General features: G+C 36.6%; 1 protein-coding gene across 1 annotated transcript in view; it reads right to left on the bottom strand.

Moving 5' to 3' along the window:
• Window positions 1–14,706, bottom strand: part of SLIT3 (slit guidance ligand 3) — a 541,141-nt gene that overhangs the window by 148,839 nt on the left and 377,596 nt on the right. Inside the window, exons 12-14 of the mRNA XM_060765012.2 lie at window positions 11,885–11,956; window positions 6,286–6,429; window positions 3,088–3,251 (exon numbers count right to left, since the gene is read on the bottom strand). Coding sequence (XP_060620995.2) covers window positions 3,088–3,251; window positions 6,286–6,429; window positions 11,885–11,956 — 380 coding nt within the window. The remainder of the gene's footprint in view (window positions 1–3,087; window positions 3,252–6,285; window positions 6,430–11,884; window positions 11,957–14,706) is intronic.

Raw genomic sequence — 14,706 nt, 5'->3', positions numbered from 1 at the left:
CATATTTGAGGCAATCCTGAAAGCTATATATTCCAGGTTTTAGTTTCTTTCTAACTCATTCAAAATTTAATGATAAATAAGCCAGCCTTTGCAAGTTCACCAGATGCTGGGTGGTTTTATAGATAATATTTTTTGAGGATAAATGGACATAACCTTTCATCTTACACTCAGGATCAATGCAACATGTAATTCCCATTCCCACTGTAATATAAGGGGAAATTTTCAAAAAATGTGGCATAGTATCGCTGAATCACTTACTCACTATCACAGACTGAACAAGGTTATAAATCTGAGTCTTTTTAAAAATTAAACTCGTCTATTACATATAATGCATTGCTTCTATTCATAAATTAAACATTTTGCTCTTGGGGAATCATTCTTGTACTGTATACATTCATGAAGGAATTTAATTAACTCAGCAACACTGAGGAACTTTTCTTTTGGATCTCTAAGTCTCAAAATAAAAATCAATACTATATTTTAATGCCCTCTCTTCCTGCTGGAATTGATGAAAGTATTTGTATCTAAAATAAAAGCAGCTTTCCCAATTTTTTTTCAACCACTATGTAGACAAGAAACCCTGCTCTACTCCATATGCTTTTTGAGAAGTTCACAAAGTGCTAATTCCAACCCCCACCCCCAAAAAGAAATTCTTCATTAATATTATGAATTATCAAATGTTATTTCAAAATCCACAATAAAGGCCAGTATTTTCCCTACTAATTCTAAAGATGACCAACCACTCTGTCAATGGGATACTGATCCAAAAAAATGGATTAAAATTATTTATAGACCTAGTTTAGCTTATATATCTCACTTTTCCTCCATGACTACATCACAATATGGCTCACAAGATTAATTTCAAAGACACAGATAGTCCATCAAATGACAGAACGGCCAACGTTTAAGTTTACTGGAGTCAACACTGATTATTATACACAGATCACTAGTATTTCATGAAAAGTCCAGACATATTTCTGCATAGACACCTACATTAAATTTCCATGCACTTCATGCATCTTCCAGTATCTTCTGCCATCTGTCCCTAGATGTCAGGAGCACAATTCATCACAGTCCTTTTTTTAAAAGGAGGATGAGTAACAATACTTGAATGCTGCAAGCTATTCCATCACTGACAACATTTTTTTTCTTCTCAAACCAGTTAGTGATTTTCTGTCACATGGAATTCTGTCTATACTTGAAGCTTGCCTGAAATAAGAAGTTAACTGGATCACAAGCAGACGTATAAAATATGCAGGGTAAGGAAGCGAAACAACACGAGTAATCAGAATGTGATAGCAGTTGATGCTGTAAAGTAAATGTGTTCCTTCCTTGAGCCTGCAAGATGGTTAGCTATAGCACTCTAGCTATATACATGTAAACATGTATCAAATGCAACATGAGTCAAGTCCGTTCTAGCTGTTCCTTCAGTGTTATCTGAACAATTAAAGCATTCAGGGTTTGGTCTACCCAAAATCATGAAATTAGACACAGAAGATTTTCCCTAGATACATTTTTCAGCTATGTATGTTTTCCTATTAAGGGGCACAACACTAAGATACAATGGCTATGAATATACTGTTGGTGAAAAAACATGGCATATTTGAATGAGATAGCTTACTTGTATCTCAAGATAGCACTATATGTGGGAATGTTTATTGCTATCACTGCTTCCCATATTTCCCTATATCTTTAAGAAGTTGTGAGCCCAGGCCTTGCCAACTTGTCATTTACTACCTGTGAGTTATACCATGCTCCCTTACTTCTGCACTCCAAGCAAGACATCAAGATCAGCGGTTTTACTCAATGACAGGTGGGTTGCCATTTGTCTTCCCCTAAAGGTACTAGATCCTGAATGATCTTGGCAGCTATATAGCAGTGGTTCTCAACCTGGGGTCCCCAGATGTTTTTGGCCTTCAACTCCCAGAAACACCAACAGCTGGTAAATTGGCTGGGATTTCTGGGAGTTATAGGCCAAAAACATCTGGGGACCTCAGGTTGAGCACCACTGCTATATAGAGTCACCCATGGTTAATATGGTTGGGAAACCCCCAATAAATACTAGGTTTTCATGGCTTCATTTCAGAGGAAGGAACTGGCAAAACAATTTTGGAGTATACTTTGCTAGGGAAAACCCCCAGAAATAAATGGAAACACCATAAGTCATTATGACCCCCTTCATACAACTAGCGTATTATGAACAGACAGCAATTTAGTTTCCTCTCTTTCAGTCAGTCTTTTTGAAATACTTGGAAAGAGCAATGGGTTGCACACCTGGGGCCTGATTTGCACCTTGTGAAGTGCAACGTCACAAAGAAGAAATGTCCTTGCTTGTCATGTACATGGTACATGGCAAACAGCCAATGAGGATTCTGCTAATTTCCATGGTTCGTTTAATTTTCCAATCTACTTGGTTGATTGGTTTTTTGGGACAGACTTGGCAAGGAAAGTTCTGAGAAAACAAACCCACCCTCAACATTTCTGTTGGTCCAAGACTGCAGATGTTTAGATGGTTGCGCTGCATATATGTTATGTACAGAGCAACCTGTTTTGCTTAAAAGTTACCTGTGACACAATGGCCAAAAGATTATAGCAAGCTTTTGGTGCTTGTCAGTAAAGCTGAAGGGTTTAACACACACACACACACACACACACACACACACACAAACTCTTTACCCAGGAAGAACTGTCTTTATAACAAACTGAACAAAACATATCCTTACTTGATCAAAGCAAAACATGTCTGATATTTTATTTCTTCTAAAAACAGCCGACACATGGGGATTATTTGTAACCTGACTCTTTTTTAAGGCCATATACACTACTGCATTCTTTTAAAAATCATGTCCCATCTTTTTGCTGAAATGCTAAATAAATCATGAGCCAAGCTAAAGGTTGGTTTCTCTTTTAATGCATAAGGTAAATAGGTTTTCTGGAGGCGTAATCCAATTTCTTAAATTTAATTTTGGAAAGATGCTACATAATATCCATTACAGCAAACACTGTCCTACAGATTTGATTAGCAGGCTCTCTGGACCTGCTCATTTTGGAGCCGAAAGTGCAGTGCAGCCTGGATAAATGAATTACCTGAGCAACGGAACTTCTTGCTCTTGATCTGGCTGATTCGTTTGTTGGCAAGGCGACGTGGGCTGCTACATCGAGCGCCGCTGGTTTCTATTGGATTATCCTGCAGGTAATCAGCCAGCCACTTCAAATGGCAGTCGCACACAAATGGATTCTGAGCTAAATGCCTGCAAGAGGGATGGGATGTTTAACCAGAAGTGACCTGTGACACTGCACTCCATCATTGTTTTTTACGCACACAAAACGGTGGAGTACAATAATTGAATCAGCTTCCAGTAGAACAGGCGTAGCGGAAGCAGCATGGAATAGGGAACAGCACGTGAATGGGAGCAATTCTGTGAGCCATCTTATTATGTTTTCTTTAGTTCATTAAGTCTGCAGTGAGCCTTTTCAAGAAGGAAACAAAAATTAATATAGCAATGCTTGCTTTTGAAGGGCACAAGAGTTCCATGCATAAATGCTAGAGTTTTCTGCTGGATAATACACTGCATCTAGACGTATCATATTAGAAATTCAAAGTTTGAAAGAATCGTTGTTACAACACCAAAGCTTTTTGGACATTAAGCTGCAGATATGCACAATAACACTGTACCTCAAGTATTTAGTCAAAGTCAATGGATAAACTAAAATTCATCTTAAACTCTAAAGATTGTTAGCTCTGATTAACGTAATAACAAAAATGGATTTGCTCTTATGATCCACATTTAACGTTTCAAACAGAATTCATCATAGAACTAGAAACAGACCAATATATCTTAAAAAAAACTATGGGAAATGGAAAGCAATCCAGCATTTATGGGAAACTAATACTAGAGTGAAAATATACATCATCCAGACAAAAATGATTTATATTTACACTGTGGAAATATTTACTTTCCACTTCCCTAACATGAGTTCATAAATTACAAAACTTTGACTCGAACTGGATCTTTCCTTCATTATTTCAGGTGTTTTTAATTTGGAATCCGTATATCCTCAGAAACACAATGGGTGGGATTCAGATTTTTCAAGTATTTATTGGGGTGGTTGCTTTATGTTTTTGCTTCAGATGAGTTCATGTGCATAAAAATACATTTCCAATTCAATAATATAATGTAATAATATTAAATGTATACATTTCAATGCATTCTTTGGAAAAGGGGCTCGAAAAGTTTCATCAGATTTTTAATTGTCCCAAAGTGCCAAAAAGTTATGAATAGTTGTAATAATCAAATAATGAAAAAAAAGATAAGAATTGCCTTTATATAAAATTTCCTTAGAGTGAATAGCAATCACTCTCTTTATAAACTATATTTTTGGGAATATCTTATGTGAAACACTATTTTATCAGTTCATAGTTCTTGTTTGTCAAAATATTTTTTTTGTAAAGAGAACATTAAATGTGTATATGAATATTCATTATTATAGCCCACAGTTTTAAATGAGGTGATACAAACCAAGATATTAATTCAAGGTCATTTAACATTGACACCGATCGATCCTACAATGAGTTGTTAATGTGAATCAGGTCTTTGTTGGATTAATTTCTATTGTGTGGTTTGTTAACATGCTAGGAATATTTGGCTGTAGAATGCAGTGAAGCCACTGGGTCTATGTGGTTGGGTTATACACACAAGAATTCTCATATTATACAGCAGCTGCCATTTTGAGGATGTGTTAAGTGGGTTCATTGTGGTAGTTTCTACCTACAAAGAACATTTTTGTAAAAGAATAACCAAGGGGACAGTTAAACTATGGGTGTTCAACAGTTTAAGTTATTGAGGGAACAGAAAGAGGTAAAAATTGTTGGCATCGAATTGTGCTGGTTGTAAGCCGCCCTGAGTCCCCCCTAGGGGGTTGAGAAGGGCGGTGTAGAAGTACTCGAAATAAAATAAAATAAAATAAAATAAAAAATATAAATCAGTTCAAAACCTTCTCTTTTGTAAGACTTCAACAACCTCTTTCAAACAGTAGTTTAGCCAAAAACATTTCTGATGAAGCTAAACCACGTTTTGGTAATGAAGGGCTATTCAAGAATCTGTCATAATTGTATGCACATCTAATAGAAATAAAACAATTTTGTAACAGGGACTCTATGACCAAAAAAAAAAAAAGGGGGGGGGATATGATGATATGAAGCATTTAGTCAGATAGTGGGAATAGATTTATAAATGAAATTTCACTATATCTGAGATAAGGACTTTTCATAGGTAGTCAGGGCTTGGATCACACAAAGCAATTGATCAAAAGTTTCAAAAGTGACATAGTTTAATACCAAATTTACAAGCACAAAAATAGTATGTATTTAGCTAGACCCTTGGTTCCTGATCTTGGAACATTTTTAATTTATTGTATACTTGCGTATAAATCAACCTCATATATAACTCATAGGCAGGTTTGGAGGGGCAAAATTAATTATTTTTATATACCACTTTAATAATTCACAGATCCTTTCACAGATAGACAACTCTGCTATCTGTTTTGAAGGCCAGCCATCTTGGGCTACTACAGCCACTCTTTCCCACTCTGCTCAAAGAAAGAGATGGTTGTTTTTTTTAAATAAAGGTTTTGATACTATTCCATTATCCTGGTGGAGGCCACAAGTGGGTGCTAGACAGAGAAGGGCAGTCTATTTTTCAAGAGGGAAGGGGGTTGAAGGAGATAACCCCCCCCCCCCCATTTTCCTGTTATTTCTCCCACCCATGTCACTATTGTCAAAATAACCATTGTTTATGATATGGGGGGATAAAAGGGGAGATAACCAACAAAAATGGGGGCAACCCCCTCTCCTATAAAATGAACTACCCTTCTCTGTCTAGGCCCCCAGATAATGGAACATTACCAATTTTTCTTTAAAAAATGAGCCAACCCCTACCTCTTAGTGGAGTGGTGAAAGAACATAGCCCTTTTTAAATAAAGAGTCTAGGTATTGTAAATATATTGACTGTGTATAGGTTAACTTGAGGGAGGGGATAGATTTTTCAACTAACATATCTAGACTTATGTGTATACACAGTACATAACAACTTCCTCTTTCATTCTCGGGTGCCCAATCCACTTCTCTTTCTCTTCTAACACTTTTCTTTTTCTCTGATTCTCAAAGTTTCATTCATAACATTCATATGTCCTCTATCAAAATAGTCTCCCTCTTTTCTGCCCCTTATGAAGCTCTCTGTCACAAGAAAGTCTGCTATGAAAGGTATCATATACTTATATACTTACAGAGTTTGAATGGACTGGAGAGGCACAAAAAGGCCTTTGCTGATAGTCTGCAGTTTATTGTCATAGAGAGATAACAAATTGAGATTATGAAGGTCTTGAAATGTGTTCACTCTTAGGCAGTTGATCTTATTGGCATTGAGAAGCCTGTGAACAAAGAAAAGAGTTTTTAAATACAAAAATTCATTTTCAAAAGACACATGAAGCAAGGATAAACTCAGGAGATTATGCTCAGACAAAATCCTCCTAATGTTCACCTTTTTTTTTTTTTTGGCTAAATGACCTCGCCCAAATTAGGGTGCACATTAGATTCATGTCATATACTCACCATAGTACTGAGACAAAGCAAAAGGGGTTTCCACCTACTGTTTGTGGTACCCCATCTCTAATTTAATGGCCAAGGCTTAACGCTATGCGATCCTGGGATTTGTAGTTTAGTGAGGCATTAGCCTTCTTGGGCAGAGAAGGCTCAAGATTTCGTCAAACTACAGCCCCATGACTCCATGACACTAAACCAAGGGAATTAAAGTGGATTCATTTCACAGTATAGACACACGCAAACTTGTCTCTTCTATTGCTGGAAGCTTTGGTGTTATAGCACTTTTTTTTTTAAAAAAAAGAGAAGGAATCCAAGAAGACAGCAACTAGAATGCACACCTTTTTTGGCCAAATAACAAAGAGTGCACTTTTTACCTCTGTGCAGAACATTCAGAAGCAAATCCTTTTTTTTTTTTTTTTGGTTTCACGGTTTGGAAATTGAGGTGTGCATTAGGTTTGATGGTATATTAGACTCAAGTAAATATGGTATTACAAAGAATTAGGGATTGCAAAAAAAGTATGGTCATATTTTTTTAAAAAAATAAAAATATTATAATACTTTGTGCCTCCAACCATTCCCCCCGTAAGAAAAAAATTAAAATATATAAAATCATACTATAGCAACCTCATTAAAACATGGACTGGGAAGTAGCTAAAACCAAAGATCAGAATTACACTTAAAATAATATAAATACTTCTCAGAACAAAGACTAGACATGGAAGACAACAATAAAATTGGGATTCTGTGAGGTTTCCGTATGTCCAAAACCTCTGGAAGGCAAAAAGCTGAGAACCACTGTTCAAGATGAAAGGCCATTCCCTAACTCTTGCCCCAAACAATGTTCTTATACATTTATGATTTGCTTATTTATTATACATTCTTGTACATTTATGATTCCTTGCCAGCAAATAGCAGATCAGATCAAACTACATGTACCCTATTTGCAATAGGAAATAACTGTTCCCTTCCACAGAATTACAAACTATAGATTAGAAATTACAATTTCAAGTTTGTAATGCATATTTCAAGAGGCGGTAACTCCCCCTCCCCAGAATTAGAAATGTGAAGAGCACCAGGAAAAGAGGGAATGACGATTAAAACCAGATTGGGAAAATCTAGAACACATACATGGCTGAAGAAGATTGTTCACAAATAACAAGCTTCAAGCAGTTTAACATATTTTCTTAATATCCTATACATGACACACATGTATTATTCAACTTCACTTACGCAGCAGATCCAACACAGAATCTCTGCACTATGACCAATGACACATGAAACTGCTTTGAGCACTTTAAAAAGAGCAGCTCTTTTGACTGATTGGAATTTACAAGTTTAACTTGGCACATTAGGTATGTGAATGAGACTAGCAGACCACACATTTTTATTAAACGTATTGGTTGTGTCTAGGAATTTCACAGCACAGACTAGACATGGCCCCTAGGAATTTGATTCCTGCATCTTATGCAAATATTTGAAGCTGGTTATTTTAAAATTCATTGAATACAAAGAATAAATTAGGCACTACTATTTGAAATAATGACACTAACAATCTTCCTGACACTTTCCATTAAGATAAAGATTTCAAACTGTGTTCATGAAGGCAACAGGAAGATCTGGGCATATTCTCCCTTACTTATGAATCTCCATGATACATAGCAATAGTTCACTAATCTGTACATGCACTTGCTTAAGGCGATAACCACATTTTGCTGAATGAAGCACATATTCCTCACAAATTACATGCACTTCCTTTGGAGCATGCTTCAGAATCCCCTTTAACAAGCAGGCATTCCATGGTAGATTCCAAGGGATCAATTCTAATCTTAAACCCAAACCTCTGATGAAACACGTGTGGAGACTGAAAATTCTAGCTACCTTATATATTCAAGTATAAGTTAAGCAATTTTATTTTTAAAAAGTTCAACTCCAAAAACTGGATCAACTTATCTGTGGGTCAATGTAAGTATTGAACCTTAACTCTTATTTTTAAAAAAGATCCATCACATTTCTCTGTATAGAGTAGCAAAAAGTGGGAGCTTAGTCTGTTTGAGGAGAACCTAAAAGAAGCACTAACTCCCTTTACTCCCATGGAACCACTTCTGGCCTTTTTGAATGCCTGGGTGGGAAAAAGGTGGAGGCAGCCATAGGTAGCTGACTCTCAGAGTTGACACTGATGCTTCCCTCTCTTCACAAAATAACGCTTGACTTATCCATGGTCATATCAAAATCCATAGTATCAGCCCCAAAATCTACCCTTGGTTTGTGATTTATGATCCTGTTTTGTTCTTTATTTGTTTTTTAAAAAAACTAACTACGGCTTCAACAAAATGTGGCAATCTGTGGCTCTACTGATGTGACAATGCAAAGTTCACAAACCCCAACCATTGAAATTCTGGTTGGGTTTGACTGGATTTAGAATCCAACAACATCAGCAAGGCCAAAGGATCCCTAGCAATATATGCAGGAGCATGGTCGCTGGTGAAAGCCTTGGAGTTAAGCTAGTATTCTGATGCAGTACTAATCTTACATGCATAGCTGGTTCACTACAACTATGCATGTAAGATTAACTTTTGCCTTAACATTACACCCAAACAGATTTCAAAGTTCTTGTACATTATTATTTAGAATACTGTTCCTTTTCAACACACTAAAGTTTATATTAGATATAGTATTAATCTACAATTAGTGAGAAAATAATGTTTGGATATTTCAAAATGAATGTGCGAAAAGAATGCTGGTTTAAAATAACAGGTATACCTGAGTGTGGACATCATATAAGAACAATTCCAAGCATTTCATATTCACATCTTATTTTGAGCTTCCAATCCCCCCCCCCCCCCGCCCTTGGATAGAACAGAGATGCCCTCAACAACATTTTAATTTTCTGATCAACGAAGACAAGAGAGCAACTGATTTGAGAAGGACTGGATTGATTTTAGTTTGAATGTGTGGCCTCAACACACAGGAGCATAATGGTTTCTGTCGTTACCAGATAGACAAGAAATCATTTTAGGTATACTAATAAGCTGAAAGATTATAAGAGAAAAAATAGCACTGAAGCTCTACAAAATGATTGCTCTTTTCTCTTCCATTAACTATCCTTGTTTAATCAATAGCCTCTATCTATGTAGTATAATTAATGATACATATCCTGAATCACAGGTATATAAAAAGAAGAATGGACAAAACTTCACAGAGCTAAATTCAAACAACTGCAGTAGCAGGATTCAAGAAAATGTGGTGCATTTAATTAAATTGTAAGAATAAATCTGAGCAGAGATGGTTCCCCAGAAGACTGAGTCACTGAATTGGAATCTATATTTCACTTTCAATTCAACTTGTTGTTCATACATGCTATCTTGGACTTCCTATAGGAAGGTTTGGATAGGAATTGCACCTAGATAGTTAGCTAAGTAAATTAGAAACTGACATATTTGATGTGATATTTTTAATTGGTTGATTTTTAATGTTTTAATGTGTTTATTTATTGATGATATGTGAACATGCGGCATTAAATTGTTGCCTCTGTAAGGCTGCCCTGAGTCCCCTTAGGGATTGAGAAGGGCTAGGAGATGTGCTGCAGTATTTTTTATTTGGCTGAGTACTATTTGAGCCTAAATAAAGTCCGTTGTCACACTTGTCTGTCTCTGGGTATATTTGAAAGGTCATGATCTACCTCCTCCCATGGGACTACCTTTATGTATATAGTATGCCATTAGTTTACCAGTTAAATAATCTAAAGAAATATTGACAGTGTACTTCAGTGGAATTTTCTAGAAATTGATAAAGTTAAAATGATGATGATCACTACAAAATCAGCTTAATGGGGCTTTACTTGATATGACATAAGTAACAGCACTAAATGAAACATCCCTTTCCCTCTTAAAACATACCTGAAAGAGCCTCCATCCTCTCTTAAAAACATAGTATATATTGTGCCAAAATATTCCATTAAACCTTTCAAATTTTCTTGCTCCTTTCTTTCTGAATTAATAAGAAAATGATCTAATTTACAGCCAAATAAACACTCAATTAGATCTCATGAGAAAACACTTCTCCAATTGTTTGGCACTAGATTGCAATGTACAGGTTGTCGGTTCAGACATACAGAAAATATTGACACATTCAGATTATTAAAATATTGAATAACAAATTAAAACATGCAGTTATTAGGCAGATGTCCTAAAATAATGTGTAGGTATTTTCTAGTTCCTGTTTTTATGTTAAAATAAGTCCCATTCTACAAATGAAAGCAATACAAACACACACACACACACACACACCCACAGTGTATCAGTTTCAGAATGAATGCTGCATGTAAAAAAATTAAAATTGGCAAGTAAATTCCAAGTGTGAACTAAATTACTAAACCATGATTAGAATGGGAAACATCCCCTCCAACCTTATAAAAGTTTGTACTGTAGGGCCTTTGCAAAAAACACCCATATGAATAATATTTCCATAAAATCACAGAAACCAGTGAGGTGGGGCTAAAGGGCTGCATTTGGGCATTCCACATCACCTTGTAGAGTTGTACACACAACCAGTTGTGTTTTAAAGCTCCCCAAATGTGCATTATTCCCCATGGAAATCATGGTGTAGGGGGTCATGTCTATGTATCCCCTTCTACTTTTGCAAGCTGAGAGGAAGTCCCCTTCCAGACATTAAGTCAACCAGAAGTCAACCAGAAAAAGAGACCTCTATGTGGCCCAAAACAGCCTGAGAGAACACCTTTGTATCCACTCTTGGCAAGGGCACTCCCCCCCCCCCACACACACACACTGGCTTTGCCAAGTGGGAAGGCTGTTGGTGGTCCTTGGGACTTATAATGAATGTGAGTGGACATATAAGGCACACACCGGCTACATATACCACATGGAAATAGGGGAAAGGACCTTCTCTCCTTTGGTATACCAGCTGTGATGATAGTTTCCAAGATCTGAGCAGGACTGTTGACAACAGGGTGACTACGAGGTCTCTCAATCATAAGAATCTCTAAGTCAAAATCCACTTAATGGCAATCAACACAGTAACAAAATGGATACACAAACTATCAATCAATATGCTGTTTTGTTAAGTGTTAATTATCAACATAATCATGTCATTTGACATAGTTCTGGTTTCACATCATACTAATCTCAAATAGGAATAAGAAGATTAAATTCATGTATGGGATTTTTTAATCTACAATATACCAAATCAGTATTTAACCTGCTGATGTTAGGGTTTCAAACTTGTAAAAATCTTGAGCACAATGAAAGAAGCAATTATAATACTCACAGCAACTGCAGAGACACAAGCCCATCAAAAAGGCCTTTAGGAATCTCTGTAATCTTATTTCCATAGAGTACTCTGCAAAAGATGAAAATCCAAAATGTATTTATTTATATACTTATGATATTTATATTCCGCTTTTCTCTACCCCAAGGGGACTCGAGGTAGCTTACAGTTAGGAAAAAAATCAATGCCTTAACCACAGCATACAATTAAAATACATTCGAGATAAAATTAAAAATCAACATTAAATACATTAAAACATTATAAAGCATTATTATCATTATAAATCATGCAATCCGCAGTCATAGTCCAAGTCATTCTGATAGTCATTGCATATAATTCCAATAAATCTATTGCACTATGGTTCTTCTCTGAAGGCTTGATCCCAGAGCCATGTTTTAATTCTCTTTCTGAAGGTCAGGAGGGAGGGGACTGATTTAACCTCGCTGGGGAGGGAGTTCCCCAGCCAATGGACTACCACTGAGAAGGCTCTGTCTCTCATCCCCACCAGTCGCACCTGCGAAACAGGTGGGACTGAGAGAAAGGGCCTCTCCGGACAATCTTAGATTCCAAGATGGTTCATAGGGGGAGATCCGTTTGGATAGGTAAGCTGGGCCAGAACCATTTAGGGCTTTATAGGATAAAGCCAGCACTTTGAATTGTGCTCAGTAGCAGACTACCAGCCAGTGGAGCTGATGTAGTAGGGGGGTTGTGTGCTCCGTGTACGCTGCTCCTGTGAGCAATCTGGCTGCCGCCCATTGAACCATGAATGGCATGCAAAGATCAGCCTTCTGTTTAAGCATATTAACTGAACTGACCACCCTTGCCAAAATGAGGAGCAGCTCAATTAAAAATATAACTATAATTACAACAGTCGTAACAGTCCTATATAATTAAACATCCTGATGGAGTCTTTTGTTTTGTAAATCTTTGCACACAATGAATAATGTATTGGTACTCATTTTGTTTATGACATTTCTTCTCCAATACAAAATGTTTTAAAGGAAACTGTTGCAATCCAGAGCAGGGAACGAGGCCCTAAGATAACTATCCACCACACTTGGCTGTGAAAAACAATCTTTTTTTATTGAAGAAAAATGGTTACAAAATAAAGGAAAAATGCAAGTCAAAAGCCACAGCAAAATCAGCAAACGTGAATTTAAATGGACAAAGCAAAACCAAAAGCCTCACTGGGAAATACTGGAATCTGTTAGCAATCCACTAACCGTACTTGATATCCTAGAAATCTTCCCAGACTATGGCCAGGGAACCGGGAGAACTGCCAAGGTCTTCATCAATTCTGAAACGATGCCTGAACTGAGACAATCAGCTCGGCGTATTGCAATTAAAACTCAAGAATGGGTTCTGTGAACCGCCCTTCTGTTTTGAAGCCAATGTTTTTAATTCTTGAATTCGGGAGGATCGACGCAAACTGAGTGATTTACTTCTGTCTTCCCAAATTTGGCCCCTTCTGTTGTCATTACAGTTAACAGGTGCAGAAGGGAGGGAAAGTTCAAGGTCTCCCTCTGAAACATTCTCATGAACACTGGTACTTTCATTTTCCAAATCTACAGAAGTTCCTTCCTCACTAATTTCAGGAACATTGGCATTTTCCAAACCTACAGCAGTTTCTTCCTCACTAATTTCAGGAGCATTGGCATCAAAAGGTACATTTCCACTAGCATCAGTAAATATACTTTCATTAGCATCAGGAGGAACAAACAGAGAATCAGGTTCAAGTTCAAACTCAGGCTGAACCCCAACACTAACAATACAATGCAAAACATGTATAGTTTGTTGTACATTTGATAAATAACAACACCACTGATTTCAAATAAGCAAATAAGTACCTAAGAATTGCCCTCCATCAGTTACTGTCTTTGTGGGATTGCTAAATTCAACAACACATTTTTTTTTGTAGCATCAATTTTCTACTTTGCAAAAAAGCACAAAGTAAACTAAGGTGATATAATTTGAAATTGTGAGAAAACAGTTGAACGTGAATGTTAAAACTGATTTCTAGAAGGGGAAATATATTTGGGGTGCCATGGGTTATACATTGCATAGAGCTATATAAAGAAGACATTTCATCAAAGTACAAAGCCAAGACCCTCTACTCAGCTATGGAACCCCACAGTGACACCTTGTTCAAGTCATACTCTCTCAGCCTCAGAAAAAATCTTCTCTCAAAATATCTTGCCAAGAAACCCCTATGATTGGTTTGCTTAGGGCTGCCATAAATTTGAAATTACTTGAAGTCACACATGAACACTATAAACCTCTTGTTTAAGAGTTAGATTAGCATTGTGTAAAACCACATATTAAACCTTTGAAAGGAATCTGCAAGACCATGTAAGTTCCATAAGGAAACAATCAGAAGAGTGATAAAAGGTTCATCCTCAAGGGGAAAAAAATCTTGTAGGAATATTCAGATAAACAGCTGCTTTGGATATTAGAAACCTCAAGGAACAAAAAACAAAAAACAACCCTTTATTCTCAAAACAACTGAAGACATCTCAGCCAAACACTTTCAAGGAAAACTATTATTGTAATATTCCAGTTCCAGCCAACAACATCTTTGTTCATCTCTGGCAGCCCCTCAAAATGATAACACACTTTTACTCATTAAATAATAATGTAAATGTGAACCGCATGCGATATACTAAGCACTTGGATCTAAGCTAATCTAACTTTTAAAAATGAGTTAGAATCAGAATAGAAAAAAAAATCTACATTTCATTCAGTTCTGAAATAAATTCTCTCATCACTGAACTGCTAAGAACCAATGTGACACATCACACACAATGTCTCCAGACAGTCTGGAA

This window comes from Anolis sagrei, chromosome 2 (genome assembly GCF_037176765.1).
Source record: "Anolis sagrei isolate rAnoSag1 chromosome 2, rAnoSag1.mat, whole genome shotgun sequence".
NCBI lineage: Eukaryota > Metazoa > Chordata > Lepidosauria > Squamata > Dactyloidae > Anolis > Anolis sagrei.
Note: the sequence above shows the minus strand (reverse complement) of the source record. Positions and strands in the feature narration are given on the sequence as shown.